This window comes from Volvox carteri (assembly GCF_000143455.1).
Source record: "Volvox carteri f. nagariensis unplaced genomic scaffold VOLCAscaffold_36, whole genome shotgun sequence".
In the NCBI taxonomy this organism is placed as follows: Eukaryota; Viridiplantae; Chlorophyta; class Chlorophyceae; order Chlamydomonadales; family Volvocaceae; genus Volvox; species Volvox carteri.
Window position 1 is genome coordinate 571,951 of NW_003307579.1, and position 18,811 is coordinate 590,761.

An 18,811-nucleotide genomic window follows, 5' to 3' on the forward strand; every position below is an offset into this window, starting at 1 on the left:
ATTTAAGGCTTAAGCGATTTAAGCCGTAAATGGCTTAAATCCCATATGCTGCGATGTGAAGCGAAGGCCATACCATGCAGTACATAAACCCTTGCACTCCCGCTTCTCCCTCGTCTTTTGTCTGACGCTCTTTATCCCCTATTGCTGTTGCTGTTGCCCGCCCAGCTCCGCTTCGTGTCCATCTTTCATCTCTCGAGGTCGCGCAGCCGCCTGCAGCCAGTCAGAGGGCGGGCGGGGTGCGCAAACGCGTGTGATGGCTCTCAGCCACACTCCGCCATCAACAGACCGGCGGCAGACTGACGGATCCCACCCCAGTGACCTTTTTCCAGCCAGTCTTCCTTTACAATTCTGTCATCTTTCCCACAACTTTCACATCCTTTTCCTTTATTTGTCTCATTAAAAAATGTCTCATTTCCGCGCATAACAGCACTCCGTCATCACAGAGAAACCCCCTCCGAGCTGAACAGCATGCGGGACTGACGCAGGAAGGGTGCAAGTGGGGCAGTAGAGGGGGGATTCGGAGGCGAAGGGCCTAGGCTTAGTAGGGGGGGGGGTCTCGGGGCTTTCGTCCGGGCTAGCAGGGAGAGCAGCACTAGCGTTAGCTGTGAGCGAAAAAGAAAGAAGGGGGGTGAGCGAGAGGGAAAGAAGGTATCCCACTCCCTCAACCTCCTTTCTTTTTCGCTCGCAGCCAACACTCGAAGGTATCCCCCCGCAGTAGCACCTAGCTACCTCCCTGTAGCTGATCGAACGGAAAATAGCAGGCCATGGTCATAGCTTTGGCAGGATGTCATGACAGCCGCACTCCGGCCTCCCCACCCACACCGTAATCGTTCATGCTGTACACGGCTTTGTACTGTCGTATACATGTCGTATAAAAGCATGTGGTACGATATACGCACCTGTAGAGCTTCTACGGCTGCCTGGCTACGGGCAAGCGCCTCCGCCTGCTTGACCGGGTCGGGCTTCTCAGGAATGGAGTAGAGGACGCTTCGCTGTCCGCGGGGCTGCTGGAGGGGGCCTGAAGTGGGGGTGGGGTGGTGGGTGAGCTGGTGGCGAGGTGGGGTGGAGGTGATGGGTGTAGGGTGTAGGGTGTCCAGTCACTCCAACACCTTGCCCCAACAACATATGTACAAAGACGCCCACTGTACCGACTCTGTGAACTCTTATCACACCGGGGGAGTTGCGAAACAATATACGAGCAGCAACCAACCCCAACCATAACCGCCGCCACGCGGGTTATAACCTCCCCACACACACACCCCTCCTTCCCCCTCCTGGCAGCACCCCACAGTCCCGCGGACGGGGACCACCTCGCGGTAGGTGGTGCGGCGGGCGGTGCTCACCTCCGTTGCCCGGGGCCGCAGTGGACGTTAGGAACAACTTCCAGCTGATCTGCTCCGGGGGGTGGGGGGAAGGGGGGAAGGGGAGGGGAGGGGAGGTGTAAGACGAACCACTGGCGAATGGAGCAGACACCAAAGATAGACACGGGTCGTCCAAGAGAAGTTATAAATGCTGCTAAGGAGAATTTACGGACCAATGATGGCATCTGCGTAATCGTCTTGGCGGCGACGTGGCCATAGCTGGGTTGCGAGACGAATGACTGACTCGCTGGCAAGTCTAGAAGGCTGAAGGCGAAAAACGCAGAAGACCTACCTAGCCACCTAGATGAAAGGAAAGTATTGTAAAAGCAGAAGAAGCAGAAAAAAGACGGAAGCCGTAGTGGTGATGTGTAAAACTAAAGGCGGCAAAGAAGGAAGGGTATCGGAAAGTGTACGTTGATGTAAGGCGGCGGCGTTAGTAGAACAGTAGATTTTTGCTGATATTTTCGTGATGCGTTGCTCTGCTGTGGGTGCAAGTGTTCCGCCCAGGCCCCCCCCCGGCAGCTAACACACCCCTGGCCCGACCAACCCAACCCACCCAATCCAGCTAGCTCGACGGCGTAGCGCGAAACAGCAAACGACACTAAGCTCGGAACCGTGCAGGTGAAAAGTAGCGGCCCCCCGGGAGTTACACAAACCCACACGTGGGGCGGCCGGAGCAGACAGCTATACGCTTTCGGAAGTATATCGTGTTGCGGTAATGTATCACTCGACAGAGAGAAACTAGTCGCATAGCAGTACCACTGCCTCTGCCACTACCACTACCGCTACCATTACCGCAACCACTGCTACAAGTCGTGGCGGTGACGGAGTGAAAGGAGCTAGCGGGGGAGGGCGGAGGGAGAGGTAGGCGGCTTAGAGGGGTGTTGCTGGGCGGGAGTCATCCCCGTGAAGTCGTGGCTGCTTGCTGTGAAAACGGTCTTCGGCACACACAAACACAAAAGACATAGGCGTGCATATACACACATGCATACACACATACACAGAGCAATAATAGTGGAATCCTAGGCGGCTCCCATGCCCCTTTACCTCCCACCCAATACAACCTCCCCAGCCACTTCCCCCTCCCCTCCACCCACCCACGGAAAGAACCCCCCGCACTGGGGGCACTTCCTGAGGTATCTGTCACGGCCGGGCCCGGAGGAGGCCACCAGGCCCCGGCCCCCGCACTGCTCACAACGCAGCTGGATGATCTGAAGGGCAGGTGGGGGGAGGCGAGGTCAGGGGAGGAAGGGGAGGTCAGGGGAGGAAGGGGAGGTCAGGGGAGGAAGGGGAGGTCAGGGGAGGAAGGGGAGGTCAGGGGAGGAAGGGGAGGTCAGGGGAGGAAGGGGAGGTCAGGGGAGGAAGGGGAGGTCAGGGGAGGAAGGGGAGGTCAGGGGAGGAAGGGGAGGTCAGGGGAGGAAGGGGAGGTCAGGGGAGGAAGGGGAGGTCAGGGGAGAATTCTTAACAGTGGGGAGCTGGAAGCACAGTGTTATGTCTTCCGCCTCCAACCCGGCCTCTCAGGTGGGCAGTCCTCAAGGACCTGGCGGCGCACGGGACACCTCAGGCCTCTAAGGGTACCGGGCCCGGCGGCAGTGATACAGAGTGCAATGACGTGGAAGCTGCGCCCCTCTTTCGAACCGACCCCACCTCTAATTCGCGACGTCCTCCCCGCCCCCTGTCCCTTCATTCTTTCCTTGGCAGCAGCTTCACTCGCTCCCCCCCTTCCCCTTCCCCAGCCTCGCAGGCTGAGCTGTGTAGTAGTGGCCAGTATGTCCGTGACGTCGTACACACGCTTCTATCCCCTACTCCGTATTCGTGTTGCGTGGCGGGTCCTCCCCCCCCACACACACACATACGCGCTCCCTCTCTCCCCCCCCGTCTAACTCACAATTCGCTTCCCGAACTCGTAAGAGCCAATCAGAAATGGCACCACACCCGCAACGAAGCCCAGCCAGACTTCCCAGCCGGGCTCCATGGGGCTTGGCACGTAACCCGCCGCCGGTGCGACCGCCGTCACACCCGCCGCCACCAGCGCCGCCGCCGCGGAGGCGTCAACATCGCCGATGGCGCCGACGCCAACGCTGTCCAATGCGGCCGTTGTCGTACCGCTGCTAACCGTAGCCGCCGCTACCACCGTGGCTGCTGCTGCACTCTCTGCCGCCCCACCGTGGGTCAACTCGGCAACTTAGGGAAGTAAAAAGCCGCAAAGCCACGACCACGGCCACACGGGTCACCGGGGGTTCGGGGGGAGAGATGCGCGGTGAGTGGGGAGAGACGAGTCAGGGCACCGAGACGGGGCAGGCAGGCAGGCAGGCAGGCAGGCAGGCAGGCAGGCAGGCAGGCAGGCAGGCAGGCAGGCAGGCACCAGCCCCCACGGGGCTCAACCCCCCGTGCCGAAGCTTGGCTGTGGCGCGGGCTCAGAGAGAGAGAGAGAGAGAGAGAGAGAGAGAGAGATCGACACACATAATGTATATGTTTACAACCACGTGCTATAGATAGATAGATAGATAGATAGATAGATAGATAGATAGATAGATAGATAGATAGATAGATAGAGATAGATAGATAGATAGATAGATAGATAGATGTACATACACGTACAACCACGTGCCCATTCCCTCCAACTAGATGTAAGCTGGGTACCGCCGCCGTACCTGCCGTACCTGCCGGGCCAAATGGCGTTGCTAAAGCTGCTACTGCCGCTGCTGCTGCCAGCAAGAGCTTCCGGCCCCGCTTGGACTGGCTCAGCTGCAGTACGACACCGCCTCCTCCTCCTCCTCCTCTTCCATCTCCTCCTCTGGCTTCCGACGTAGTTCCATCCGCCACCCCGCCCTCGCTAACCCTGGCGAGGGCGGGGGCAGCACCCACACCCGCACTCGCACGCACATCGGCGCCATTCCCCCGGCAGCAGCAGCTGTAGCTGTAGTTGCCTCCCCCGTGAGACCTGCCAATGCAGCCCTCTTCTTCCCGCTCGTCCTCCTCCATGCCGTACTGTTCCGCCGATGCTGCTCCCGAGCCGGCACGGCCTCCGTGGGGGAGGGCGGGTGGCGGCGGAGGCCGCAGCGGCCGCCCGGGACCCAGCGTGCGCCAGGAGGGCCGCACGTGACGGAGGTGAACGGAGTACGGCAGTGCCGCGGCACCTGGAGCAGCGGCAGTGGTGGTGGCTGCTGGTGCTGTTGGCAATAACACGGAGTCAGGGGGCTTCATGGCCGTTGCAGCGAATGTGGCCGCGGCATCAGCTGCTGCGTGTGGTGTTGCTGAGGCCACGGCTGAAGCCCGGGAGTAGCCCGGTGGCGTGATGTGGCTGGCGGGGGGTGAGAAGGCAGGTCCACTCGCCGGGTTGGGGCTGGAGGTCAGACAGCTCCAGGGATAGCTCAGGAAGCAGGGGGGACCTTGCGCCTGGGTCTGCAAGGCATTATTTCGGTTAATAGTTGGTAAGTGGTTGGTTAGTAGTTGGTTGGCTTGAAAAGAGGGTATGAGGCAGGTAGGGACTAGGGATGAGGGTTGTAAGGAGGTAGGAGCATGTAGCAAATAGGGATTGAGGTAAGGGGTGTTTGATGGGAATGCCCTGCGGCTCCACACTGGTGAGCTGTTTGAAAAGTTTAAGTGAGTTGTGAAGGTAGTGGGGAGGTGATTTTGATGCTTGCAGTGAATGGGCAAGCCCGGCCCGTCCCGAAGGGCCAAGCATGGCCATGGCCAGGCTCCCAGAAAACACATTGAACGGCTCTGCCGAACCCATCCTCGCATACATCGTCAGCATTGGATGGATAGAAAGTTGCACTGAGCGAGCCAAGCCTGTGTGCTCTCACCCTGCAGCAGCTCCATGGCGCATGCGGGACAGTCCGCCGAGAGGAAGCAATGTAGCAGCCTTGGCGCTGGCAAGAGCGCCTCTGACTACAAAGACGCGGCATTTTATTGCCGGCCGAACTGCCGGTCACCTTCTTTGGGGATGGTCACAGGGTCACCCTGTAGGAAGACTGGCTCAAGCACGACCCGGAGACGGGATTACGCCTTGCAAAAAGATTTGCTGCGCTTCTGCCATGCAAACTTTTTAATGCATACGTACTAACGACCCAATGCCGGAGCACAAGTTGTTTTTAAGTTGCTTGCGTACGACGAACGGTAAACTGTGTGGTCGTCGTTAAGACCGCGTTCCCAACCGCACACCGGCTACCAGTTCTTCTCCTCCTTCCAGGTACTCGCTTTTAGCCTGAGGCTAACTACAAGGTTCAAGTACTCCCCCTGGACACGACTCCTTATTGCTTGTCGCATCCATTGCAACATGCGCATGGCCCTGGCAACCTCGCGACTGGTAAAATCATTTTAGATAAGATGAACTAACGAAGCTCCTTGCTGAAGTTTTAGACCAAAAGTCGCTTATTGTCACGTTAACCACTACATCAACGACTGTCAGAAGATTGAAAGACGGAAGGGACCTATGTCTCACAGATGGAAAAATAAATGCAGGCGTCGCCACTGGCAACGCAGCGGCCAGCACCTCGTGCAGCGTGCTTCGTCGTGGCGAGAGCAAGCGGCTCAAATTCAGCTCCAGGTGCGGCCAACAGTCAATGTTGGATCATGGCGCTGCCGCACAAACCTCAATCTCCTATCACTCCCTAATACCTTGCTTCCTCAACCTACCTCCTCTACTCAGCAGCAGCAGCAGCAGCAGCAACAACAACAAAAACTATTACAGAGACTCCTCCCCGCCCTTCCTGGGATGTACGACTACTGTACGACGGCGAATGTCCCCTTTGCTTGAAGGTACGTTACGACTTGTTACGATGCGGCCACGTTGACCTCCCCCCCACAACATCTCCCCTGCATGGGAAGCGGGAGAAGCTCTCTTGACGGTAACTTGTTCGTCGCTCGGTGGCCGCATGGCCTGCCTGGCTGACTGCTGGTTGACCGCCTCCCGTCCGCAGTCCCCAGCGGGTTATGGGTAGCTGGGGTGAGGGGGAAGAAGTTGCTCGCATTCGGTAAATCTAGGGCAGGCTGTACGACAATGGGTCTGTTAGTGAAACGGCACGCAAGTATGTGGACAGGAGGAAGGCGGGGGGTGCAGGGGGACCCCCGGGGGATGAGAGGAGGGGGGAAGCGGTTTTGTCCTAGCTTACCTGGGAGTGGAGCCACAACCACGGGCACCGCCCACGCCACCACTCCCTGGGTGGCTGCCTGGAGGTGCCGTACTTTGCCGCTGCCGCCGCCACTACCAACGCCTCCCAGCAGTAGTTGACGAGTGGGTTGTAGGGTTTTAATGTCCGGCACGCTCCTGTTCCCGAGGTCAAAATTAAAACTGATGTGTCGTATCCGCCACATAAAAGGAGGGTCGTACTCAGGATTGTGGAGTCGTCGTACAGGGGGCTGCTCTGAGAGAGCTGGGCTGGGCTTGACTGAGCTATGCTAGAGCCATGTGTGTGCCTTCCAGTCCGTCAGGTGCTTTTTACGTTTTGATGAAGTTCTCTTCCCCTTATTCCCATCACCGCTCCCTCACACGTCCCACGGTGCTCCCCATGTCCTTGAGACCGCCCACCACCACCCGCAATCCGCCACTGCCACATGCACATCCCGCGTAACACCTCATCCCCCCACCCATCTTTCATTTCATGCAACATGTCGTACTTCCGTACCCAACATGCAGGAGGTCAACTTCCTGCGGAGGTAGGGGGAAGGGGGGTAAGGGGGGGGCTTGCCTCGTCATCCGGTTCCGCCCCGCGGAAAGGGGGGAATGGGAAAGACGACGAACAACGAGCGAGTGAAGGTGATGCCAAGGAAAGAGGGCTGCGCCGGATGTAAAAAGAAAGCAGAACCAGTCGACGGTTGTGAAGAAGAAGTCCAGTCGCGATGATGTGGTCATGACAATAGCGTAAAACTACCTACCTAGCCGCCATGACTAAAATAAAGTGCGGAAAAAGAGCAGGAGAACAAACCGTAATATTGTATAGGTACGTGTAAAGGCGGCGAAAGAGTAGAAAACTGACACGAGTAGAGGAAGAGGTGACGTGAGCTGGAATAAATTTGCTCGCCGGCCTGGCGGCGGAACTGGAGAGGCTGGACCAAAACTGGCTGATAAGCTGCAGGTAATAAGCTGTTGGTGACGTGCAAGTGCTCCTCCCAGCCCCCCAACACGCGCCCGACCCGACCGACCCAACTATCCTAACCTGGCTAGCTGACCGACGCAACGTGATTCACCGACAAAGCTCGGGGAAGGGGAGGAGGGGGAGGGGAGGAGGGAGAAAGGCGAACCACGTGAACGAGTGAAGCTGCTGCCAAGGAAAGAATGTACAAGAAGCAGAACTGACCAGTAGGCATTCTTGAAGGCGGCGCCCTCGGGATGATGTAATTATGATGACCGCGGAAACCTACCTACCTACCTAGCCGCCAAGACTAAAGTAAGAGCGGAAGAAAAGTAGCAGCACGAAGCCGTAAAGAAGTAGAGGGGGAGGGGAGGAGGGGGAGTTCAGAGGGAATAAACATTTGAATGAGACGTTCGGGAGGAGGGGCGAGGTGGGCCAAGCAACCCCCTACCCCCCTTCTCACCTCCCCACCCCACCCCACCCCCTAGCCACCACCCTCACAACCCACTCTCCTACCCCGCCGACCGTGCAGTCGCAACCAAGCCGGCAAGGTGGTGTTTGTGGATATCGCCAGTCCGCAGTACAACCCGGCGGAAAACGCGGGGATCACATTTGAACAGGTAGATGGGTGGGGGGGGAGGGGAGGGGTGACACCGCCATCCGCACGCCCTTATGGCCCTAAGCTGCGATGAAGGGGGGGTTCTTCCAGGAGACGTCCAAAGACTCGGGTACGGAGGGAGGGAGGGAGGGTAACGCCTTACCATAGTAAGGCAATACATTTCGGACACGTAAAAGAGTGACCAACATCACTAGCTGGCAATGTATGTGTACGTATGTGTGCATGTATGCATGTATGCATGTGTGTGTATGTATGTATGTATGTATGTATGTATGTATGTATGTATGTATGTATGTATGTATGTATGTATGCATGTATGCATGTATGTATGTATGTATGTATGTATGTGTGCTTTGTGTATAAGTAGGATTTCACCTCACCCCCCAGAAAAGGCCATGTTCGGATTCCCCACCTCACCAGCCCCCCCCCTCCTGTCTACACGCAGGCCATGGCGACCATTCATGGAATAACCGCGGAAGGAAAGTGCCCCTCAGGACAGCGGGTCGGGGTCGGGGTCGGGTGGGGGTGGGGATGGGGGGAGGTCAGTAACCCCGGCTCCCGCTGGCTCGAGAGCCGCAGGAAGCTTCTCATTCAGACATCCGAATTACACACGGGCCGTTGCCAGGGCGTTATGAGGGGGCCGGTCATGTTCCAGCCGGCAGTCCTTACTTCATCCCATCTTCTTCCCTTTCCTCCTTCTTCCATCTTTCCCCCTCCCTTCCCCTCTTCCCCAGGTCGCGTGTACACGGGGGTGGAGGTGTTTCGTCTGGTGTACGATGCGGTGGGGCTGGGCTGGGTGTACGGCATTACGAAGTAAGGACAGCGGATAACGTAGTTAAATTAATACCTTTGTACGTAGTGGACATAAATATTATTGTATTGTATATTATTATATTGTATTATACTATATTACATATGCAGACAGACAGACAGATGTACGTCAAGTATACTTTAGGCACTACTGGTATCGCACACACCAATACCCCCGGGAGATCCCGGGATCGAGACCTGCCAGGGTCGAAAATCCTTCCAATTGGATGGAAGGTGATAGTGCCCCTGGTCGATGGACGGTGGTGACCTGGGATAAAGTTAACCTGCGAGCTGACCAGGAATGGAGTTGAGCCGCAGTTGATCCGGTAGATTACGTTGGATGCCGGTGGTGGGTGCTGAACCTGAGCAATCCACTGAGAAGTCGGCTTGGGTGACTGGATGAGCTCGAGGGTACCCCAAAGTACCGGAGAAGGCACAAAGGGTTTCGCCGGGTAGCGGCCACGGGGGAAGATACGACCCCCCTGTCCCACACATGATACAAACACATGCACCCCGCGCATATGTACCCTTATCGGTCAGTCAGCCGATGTGAAGGTCTCGTAGGCTTTCTCTCTCTCTCTCTCTGGGTGTGGCCCCTTCCCATATTCATAACGGGGCATATTCGTAACGGGGGCATTAAGGATACTGACGTGAAAATGACGTGTGTGTCGTACCGCGCAGGAATCCCACCGTACTGGCACTCGCCAACAAGGTGTACGACGTGTGGGCCAAATACCGTACACAACTGACGGGACGCGAGGCGCTGGAGGTGCTGCTGAAGCGGCGGGAAATGGAGGGGGCGGGCAAGGCGTCGTGCCGTACAGTGGACGCGACGGATGGCGGCGGCACCAAGCAGTGCGACCTCTGAGCGGCCCTCTTCGCTGCGTGTCTTGGTGTATTTTGTCTTGACGAGCTGGCGGCGCCGGGGGTTGTGGTGGCGGTCGTACATCGTAGAGAACCCTCGCTGAGGAGGGGAAGGCACCGAAAGGTGGAGGGGGGAGGGGGACGGGGGACGGGGGACGGGGGGTTTGTTTCCCGCAAAACGCGCAATGAAATGTCGTAAATGGGTGGTGGCGGTGATGGTGGTGGTGGTAAAATCCTGTAAAAGGGATTGAGCAGTTTGGCGTAGTGCGGGGGGCTGCAGCAGGGTGAAGGGATCCGTAGTGTAGTACTAAAACATTGCCTCGTAGGGGATTGCGGACGACGTGTTTTAGAGGCGAGGCCACAAAAAAGGTGGTTAAAAGAGTGTATTTTTACTGGCAGTTCTATTATTGGGCTGCCTGAGTCCTTATGCACTGGAAAAGCAGTTTTTTACTTTACTTGTCCGACGGAATTTTATGGATTGGTCTGTGTATATAAAGTAATAATGGTGGAGGGGATCATATTTGCAATTGCACTAGGGCAGTGTGATGACATGCATGGTCTGGTAGAGAGCGTTTGCGTTGTATCACGTCTTTTTGCCGAAAAGAACCGATCGGCGGATGACAGATCCCGTGATACCCGTGATACTACAGTTTGCCGATAATTTTGATGATATTCCAATTTTCGGATGCGCTGTGGGCTAGCAGCTCACGAGAGTCCACCGTCTTGCAAGTCGGGGGCCGTCAAAATGGCAAAATGCCAGAAAGCCTCAGGAGTCTCAGAAAGCCTTGTCGGAGTGACATGAGAGACATGCAACCTGTCAGCTAAATGCTTGCTTTGATTACTCTTTTTCATACTAGATTTATAATGTGTGTGACGCTCTCCCGACTTCTCTCGCACGCCATCCTTGGAAGTGGGTGGGTAGGCCGTGGAGGTGGAAAGGTGGGGGGCTGCCTCCTCCGCTCCTTCACTTCCTGTCCATCACTGTAATTCGGCACCGGTGTTTGTCAACGACCTCTTAGGTTTTATGTTAATCATTCTTAGGGTTTATGATGCATTCATCAGTTAGATATCCATGCTTTTTCACGTGCTTTGTTTCGGGACTGCACATTTACAGTAACCCGTCCAGACAACTGCCCCCTAGCCACATTGAGCCTTTTGCGAGCTACACGTCTCCGGACTGCCATAGGGAGGGAGGTGACACAAGGCAATGGACAGGTGAGAGTGTAAAGATGTCTGACAACCTCAGTGTTGGGCGACTTTTTAAACATTGTGAAAGTGGCCTGTTCTGAACCCGCCCGCCTGCAGCGGCCTCCGCCCGCCTACGGCAGTTGACCAGCCAGACACCTACTACGAACCCACTGAGCGGGGCGGGGCGCCTGGAAACGGAGGTGATTTCAATACATGCCATACTGTTATACAGTAGGAGTGATTGTTGTTTAATTTGGAAAGTTGACATACAAGCAAGTGCCCCTTAGAAAGTGTCGGCAACAACTACCAGTGGTTTTTTTTGGGCGGGGCCCCAGCGCGAAGCGCCCAGGGGGGCCCCGACCTGTAGGATTGCCCATGTCCGTGTGTGTGTGTGTGTGTGTGTGTGTGTGTGTGTGTGTGTGTGTGTGTGTGTGTGTGTGTGTGTGTAACGGACCAAACATAATATCTCGCCCGGCTGAAACGCGTTATAGGTACTATACAGCATTCTCTATTGCAAGGTATCTCGCATGTAGCCAACAAAAATCGTATGAGCACAAACAAGTTTGGCTGCCTCAATTGACCGAGGCCAAAGTCACATCAACGCCTCTCGCGCTAAATTTCATCTCAAAAGGTACCGCGTATCTCATATTTGAATTCTTAGATGACGGCGTATGATAACTCGAACTCCCAGGCCTTGAGTGTGTAACGGACCAAACAGAATATTTCACCCGGCTGAAACGCGTTATCGGTACTATACAGCATTCTCTATTGCAAGGTATCTCGCATGTAGCTAACAAAGACCGTATGAGCACAAACAAGTTTAGCTGCCTCCATTCACCGACCTCAAAAGCCACATCAACGCCTCTCGCGCTAAATTTCATCCCCAAAGCTGCCGCGTATCTCACAATGGAATTCTGAGATGACGGCGTATGATAACTCGAACACCCAGCTTGTGTTACCATTTGCCGGCATGGGCAATCCGACTTGCCACCAGCAGGCCAACATAATTTGCTTTCATTTCTCTATGAAATACACAAGCTCCTTGTTTGTACATTTACTTTGGCCAATGCACGGGGCCTCCTGAGACTTGCGGTGTGCCCCGATGAACCCCGCGGCTGTGGGGCAGATTGCTGAGGCCGCTGGCGCTTCGGGGATAAACATCACAGACAGCACCGAAATTCACCCAGCTTTCGTTACCATTTGCCCGCACGGGCATTCCGACTTGCGGTCTGCCGCACTGTCCATGCGGCATGCACCCGGAATGGATGCGATTCGCGTGGAGCCCGCAGGCGGTGCTGACGATTCCGCCGGTGCAAGCTTAGCTCTCACACCATCAGCACTGCTGCAACAAAGCATATCTCCCACCGCGTTGACACTACCCATCAATTGTCACCCTTGCCACCCTTGCTACCGGCCTGTACGGATGCAGAGGGGCCCCGCCCTTTTTCCGGCTTCCTTGAAGCCGACACCCAACTTGTTTTCGCCTTGCATCGCTCACTGCCATTGTTGTTCATTTCCGGTCATTTCCGGTCTGCAAAGCCAATGACGGGGACGATGCGTTTGTTAACCGTAATTCTGTCAGGTCTGGTCTTGTCGGTCAGCCGCGTCGTGGGTAAGCGAGTAGGAGCAAGAGTACCCTTTGGTGGGAGCGGAGGGCTTGCGAAACAGCCGATCGATTAAAGGGCACGACCTAGGGCTGTCCATATGCAGCAATCCTGCATAAGAGTTGCAGTGTTCTGCCCTGACCGGGCTCTTCCTCGCAGCGGCCGGTGAGCGTCTGTTGGCGGCGGACACAAACACCTACTCATACAGCTGCAGTGGCAACAGTTTTCAGTATAGCATTCAGCGGCCCTACTCATCGTCCTCATCGTCCCTGTACATGTCTCCGTGAGTCTGGAGCGGCCGAGCTTCACACCGTGACTCTCGGGTTCACAACCGTATATATACTGGGCCGGGGTTGGCTCTTCTTCCCGGACAAATGAGACCAGACCAGGGTCCATGGATTTAGAGCAACCGGGCACTCTGCTCGAACCGGCCAACACTTCCGCCCGCCTGATGCAGGTGGCCCCCCACCTCCGTGGGAAGCTGCGGCAACATCACCCTGAAGGTCTCCACCGACGACGACCCCTTCCAAGCCGGCTCCCTTACCAACCCGCGTACTGAGCTGCGCGTCAGCAACAAGGACTACAGTGGCTCTACCGTGCGTGACACCTCCTTCAACATCAGCATCAAAGCGGGCGTCGTGGGCGCCAACCTGTTCCAGGTGCGCATGCGGAGGTAAACCACACCACACACTGCCGTGTACAGTACCTTGAGTCAGCAGACATGCGAGGGTGTGCAGGCAGGGGCCCTGATTTCCTCTCAATCGAGGTGGCGGCAGCACACCTGCACACCCGTCTGCCAGCCTTTTTTGCCCACGACCGCCACAGCCCGTAGCGCCCGCTCAGTCTGTCAGTTATGGTGTGTAAGGACTGGTGGATCATGTGCGTATTGCAAGCCGGAAAGGCATGGCGGTTGCATGTCCCGGGATCTAGATTCGCGCGCGCATAGTGGAAGGGGCGGCAGCTGACCAATGCCGATGGCCATTACATGAATGCAGATCTTTGACACCAACTACGGCAAGCCGTGCTTACAACTGCGAGTAAGCAAGAACTCCAACGGCATCTCTCAGATCACCTATCACGGCGCCAACACGGCCGGCGGTCTAACTGACTATGGTGCACCTATGGGCTACCGGGATCTACGCCCCTAAGTGGACGCATCTGCGCATCCGCCATGACGCCGGTGCCAACACCATCGCGCTGTATGTCGACGGGGTACTGAAGAACACCATCCCTGACCGCAAGCTCCCGAGAACGGAGGTGCGGCTCCAGGGGGTGTGATACAGCCGGGCTACAGCCGGGAAAGTGGGACATCCCCCACTCTGATGTTACCCCAAAGAGTAAGGTGTTATTACCAAACATCGCTGGTCCGGTTTCCCGTGCACTTACGAGGGACAGCAGATAAGTACAAACTTCGGTCTGAAAAAAAACCCCAGCCCAGTCATGTGCGCCCGGTTTCAGGCGCGTCCCTTGGGCGGCAGGGCTAAAACCAAGGGCACTAGGTTTTGGCCCTGGGGGAAGATGGCACAAACCCTGGTACAAATCAATACCAGTGGCCGCATATAGCATGATGCTTACTGCCGGGCTTCACTGGTACGGAATTCATACTAAACTAAGCACCATGTCCTGGAGCCCGCTGTGTCGACATTCATCCATTCCGTTTGGGGGTGTTCACCCCAATTCCAAATTCCAGGTGCACTACCACAAGATCGGCGTGTACGCAAGCGGCACGCTGCCCTCCACACCGACCACGCTGCAAGCAACCTACAGGGAAATCATTGTCCGTTAAGTACCTGTGATTTCAGTCACAGGGGCAGCGGCCGTTCCCGCCTAGGCCGAACAGCTGCTGCGTTTGGCATTCTAGAAGTGGCTGTACCGTGCCGGTGTGTTGTGCCCGAGCATGTGTTTGCCCCGTTGCTGGCAGAGCACCATTTGATCAAGGCGCATTGCAGCGGTTATTGCGGTTATGTGCGTTATTTCTGCTGGTTTGGCTCTGTTGGTTTGGCTGTGAGCGGGCCAGCTTGTGCCCCAGTTGCTCCCAGGTAGCAGGGCCGTTCTTCGTGCAGGAGAGCTACTGCCCCGCTACTTGGAGGCAGCTGGGGTACAAGCTGGCCCGCTGCACGTCTCGGGAGCGACTAGTCCAGTTGCTAAGGAGGAATCCCCTATAGCTAGCTCCCACCCAGAGGCAGCCATAGGGATAGGGATATGCCATGTATGGATGGATTCATAATACTACACATACACGTCGCCTAGCAGCAGCTACTGCGGCAGCTCACAGCTGTTGCTGCTGCTATAGCTTCATGAATCGGTCTAGAGAATTAATATTTGTCATAGATTAATATTCGTTTTGGCATATGTGTGGTTTGTTGTACAACAAACCCTCTACGGTCGCACATCAGGATTGTTTATCCGGTGCCGTGTCTGGTGCAGATGCATGACGCCGGTGGCGAGGGGGCCACCGAGTGGTGTTCGGATTCCAAGGCGTCCAGAGTCGGAGTTCGGGGTTATTAAGAGTTAGCGGATCCGGAGGTGATCCGTTATGGCGCCATGCTGGTGGTGTTGAACGCCGCCACGACAGTGGCAGCGCCGAAAGGCAGCGACTGGGGTGGCAGTTGCGGCAACAGCAGAAAGCGGAGCAACCCGTGGGGCACGGCCCAGGGGGGCCACGGCCCCGTGGGGGTTGCGACTAGGGCTGGGAAAAACACCGTAATCCCATAAAATGGACCGTAATTGCGAAAGGCGTAATGCGCAACGCCGTAAATACCGAAATTTACGGTGGGTTCCGGGGCAAAGTGGACCGTAACGATTTACGGTCCTCATTTTCGGAGCCAAATCCTTTCTTTTCTTTTATATAACGATAGATAAACTTATTTCATACCTTTTTACATAGTTTTATCAGGGTTACTTGCACCTAAGCTTGTATTTAGCCGCGACATGGGTGGCATCCAGCCAAAGGCGGGCTCCGACACTGCCCCTGGTAAGCCGCTGACCATGAAGCAGCGTTTCTCAGCCCAAATGAAGGGCAGCACCTTGCTGGGAGCTGTGCCCAGGACTGACACTGTTACGCACGTTCGGCCCGTATATATTAGGAGCATCATTCTTGGTTGAGGATTTAGCATATGGCATGATGGCATACAACAGATGCAGTACTCGATGCGCGCGCGGTGCTCCGGTTGAAATGGTTTCGCCTCATTCAGCATTTTTTGGCTGTCTTTTGTGATAATTTAATCATAGATTAATGTATAATAAGCTTTTTAAGACTATCCCGTAGCTCCAAGGGACGAAATGGCATGTTTCGAGGTGTGGTCGTCGGTATTGGCTCGTACGCTTACGGTCCGACCGTAATTTGGACCTTTTGGTAACCGTAATTGCATTACACCGTAAGGACCGTCATTTTACGGTGTTTTTGGGGGGTCACCGTAATTGCGAAAGGCGTAATGCGCAACTCCGTAAGGACCGTAACCGTAATTCCCAGCCCTAGTTGCGACCAACACGGCCAACACAAGGAAACACCCATCTGTGGCTGCAGGGATCATCGCACAAAGGACAAGATGGGCGGCGAACGGCACTAATACGGCTGTTGTGGGTATGCTCGTTCTGGAAGTGCATGCGCCACAACATTGACCTCCCGTACCGCGGTGGTGGTGGTGGTGGTGATAAAGGCAGTTGCAGCTGCCGCCAGGTCGCCTTTGTCAGCCTCACCATCAGTGCAGCCGTAAGGAACAGGCTCATGAGGACCTTTCCTGCTTTTTCGTGTGCTTGGTTATTCATGTGCGCGCCAGTGTAGTACGTTGCTTGGGATCACGCACCCCCAACCATGTAACACACACACATACACACATACACAACAGACAAAGCCCAATTCGAGCTGCTACCGGCGCTGGTGAGGGCTACGGATCAGTAACCAGTGTTTGCGGCGTATCGAAAACGCAGGGTAATGTAGAAAAACAGTGAAGATGTGCAAGTGCGGGGGAAAATACTGAGAACCTCGAACCAACATTCGCCCCCTCGGCTCTGCCGGAAACAGGGGGGACACGCTGCTTATCGCGGCCAACGTTTGAGCTCTTAAGAGTCCATCACCCGTTTTGGGGCGGGGCCCCAGCGCGAAGCGCCCAGGGGCCCCCCGCTCTGTAGGATTGCCCATGTCCGTGTGGCCGTGTGTGTGTAACAGACCAAAGATAATATCTCACCCTGCTGAAACGCGTTATTGGTACTATTTAGCATTCTCTATTGCAAGGTGTCTCGCCTGTAGCAAACAAAAATCGTATGAGCACAAACAAGTTTGGCTGCCTCCATTGACCGAGCTCAAAGTCACATAAACGCCTCTCGGGCTAAATGTAATCTCAAAAGGTGCCGCGTTTCCCATTATCCAATTCTGAGATTACGGCGTATGATAACTCGAACACCCAGCTTGTGTTACCATTTGCCCGCAAGGGCATTCCGACTTGCCACCAGCAGGCCGAGAAATTTGATTTCATTTCTTTATGAAGTACGCTTGCTGTTCGTTTATAGAATTACTTTGGCCAATGGGAGTGTGCCGCGGCGGCTGTTGGGCGGATTGCTGAAGCCGCTGGCGCTTCGGAAATAAACATAAGACAGCACATGAAAGTGCTGAGGGCTTTTGGGAAGTGTGTCGAGCTAGGCTTTGAGGGGGCCGCCAAGGGCGCGTGAGCAGGCGGGTCAATGCCTGAAGGGGCGCCGTAGGCAGTGCGTACGGTGCTGTACGGCGCTGATTTCCGTGTGTGTTATGGCTGCGGCACCAGACCGCAAAGCCAACAGGCTGAAGGCTGGCAAGCTGCGATTGTGTCTGCTGAGCGTTGAGCAGCCGGCCTGGACCGCGGACTTGGCGGCCGAGCCCCTGCTGTGTGCCGCTAACGGCACCTCAGACTCATACGCTTACACCCAAGCAAGGGGCTGTCGGTGGCAGGTCGCGGACCTCCAGACTGCGTGTAACGGCCAATGACTCTTAACCGTGTCTACTAGGTTCCAGAGAGACACCGTCTCTTCATCAGGTTATGAGCCCCGGCTTCCTGCCTCCCGCGCTCTGACAACGTGTGTCGGCTTCCTGCCTCCCACGCTCTGACAAGCATAGCTCCCACAGCATCAGCACTGCTGCAACAAGCACAGCTCCCACCACGTTGACACTACCCTAGCTACCGGCCTGTACGGATGCAGGGCCCCCCGCCCTTTTTCCGGCTTCGAGGAAGCCGACACCCGACTTGTCGGACCTGCGTTCGCCCCTTAGTTTAACGGACAACAGAATTTGACGATGCTTAGATGGAGTGACCGTCATATGAAACAGAGTGTGGTTGATGTACCTTTCATAACTGACCTCTACAAAGTGCAGGTCCGTGTTTACAAACCAGGAGGTGCCTTTTTCGCTGCCCTCATATAAAAATGTCTGTCAATCATCTGCCGCCCTCTGCGTCCGCAAGATTGCTGCGGAATTGACCTTTTTTGCCCTGAGGGTGTAATCACATAGCACGTCCGGCTGTTCCGTGTTTGTACGGCTGTTTCAGTTGTTGAACATCAGTTCAATAAACACGGCACAGCCCCGTTCTATATTATATGTTGTTGCGTTGCACAGGCGGAACAACCTGAGCGCCCCGGTTGGCGTGAGTGAGGGAGTGAGGCGCGCGCGGAGGAACAGACGGACGTAGAGCCGCGAGCCCGGCCCTGCGCTGTGTTTCGACCCCCGGTCAGGGCCCCCGGTGCTCCTCCTTTCTCGGGACGAGAGCCGCCCACAGTGTAACACCCCATCAACCTGTGTTTCAATGCGAGGTTGGCGAAATTCGCGGCCCCGTACGCGAGAAGCCGAAGGGTGCAGTGGAAACGCCTCATACACTAAGTCCACATTAGCGGCACAATAGTCATCAAGGCCTCAAACCTGTTGATAAATTTCAGACTGGACATTAATTTCTGAGCTGGAAATTTTTCACGCCATCGTTTGTTCTTTTCCAGGCTTTTCGTTGACACCTGTCTTTTCCATTATCCATTGCTGCAAACGCCCCTTTGACCAGCGAATTTCCGAGCCTGGTCGCTAAACCCAGTCGAACGAATTAAACCTTCAAACGGCCCAGCACGCTTTTATGGCTAATTGGCGAGTCTTTGGGCATCGACCGAAAATGTCTCCAGAGAAAACATGTCGTATGGTTTCGGGGCGCTTAATGAAAACACCTGTTCACTAACCACAAACTATGCCCACGTTCAAAATAAGGTTGGAAAGTTAATGTGCGCGCAAGTGGAAACACACTGTAAATCAAGTCAACAAAATCCATAAATCCCATTACT

At 55.6% G+C, this 18,811-nt stretch overlaps 3 protein-coding genes across 3 annotated transcripts, besides 2 other annotated features; 2 read left to right on the forward strand and 1 right to left on the reverse strand.

Annotated features, from left to right (window-relative positions):
* Positions 1-138: 138 nt before the first annotated feature.
* On the reverse strand, positions 139-5,193 carry VOLCADRAFT_94233 (uncharacterized protein; the record flags this gene model as incomplete). Its single annotated transcript, XM_002953486.1, has 7 exons — positions 139-210; positions 900-1,018; positions 1,344-1,392; positions 2,459-2,572; positions 4,203-4,387; positions 4,502-4,665; positions 5,171-5,193. 7 exons carry the CDS (start codon positions 5,191-5,193, stop codon positions 139-141), a joined length of 726 nt encoding a protein of 241 aa, XP_002953532.1.
* Positions 5,194-6,996: 1,803 nt separating this feature from the next.
* VOLCADRAFT_105958 (uncharacterized protein) lies at positions 6,997-10,731 on the forward strand (the record flags this gene model as incomplete). Its single annotated transcript, XM_002953385.1, has 6 exons — positions 6,997-7,022; positions 7,971-8,058; positions 8,133-8,166; positions 8,503-8,598; positions 8,792-8,870; positions 9,549-10,731. The coding sequence occupies 6 exons, from the start codon at positions 6,997-6,999 to the stop codon at positions 9,733-9,735; spliced, it is 510 nt and encodes a 169-aa protein (XP_002953431.1). The 3' UTR covers positions 9,736-10,731.
* Positions 10,732-10,938: 207 nt separating this feature from the next.
* Positions 10,939-13,671, forward strand: VOLCADRAFT_94235 (uncharacterized protein; the record flags this gene model as incomplete). The annotated part of the gene is made up of 5 exons (XM_002953386.1): positions 10,939-10,946; positions 11,037-11,119; positions 12,683-12,806; positions 12,981-13,182; positions 13,519-13,671. The coding sequence occupies 5 exons, from the start codon at positions 10,939-10,941 to the stop codon at positions 13,669-13,671; spliced, it is 570 nt and encodes a 189-aa protein (XP_002953432.1).
* Positions 13,672-15,454: 1,783 nt separating this feature from the next.
* Positions 15,455-15,497: a sequence feature (Protein overlapping with rRNA (VOLCADRAFT_105959, EFJ45406.1) was converted to a misc_feature.).
* An 874-nt stretch (positions 15,498-16,371) lies between these two features.
* Positions 16,372-16,403: a sequence feature (Protein overlapping with rRNA (VOLCADRAFT_105959, EFJ45406.1) was converted to a misc_feature.).
* Positions 16,404-18,811: the final 2,408 nt, after the last annotated feature.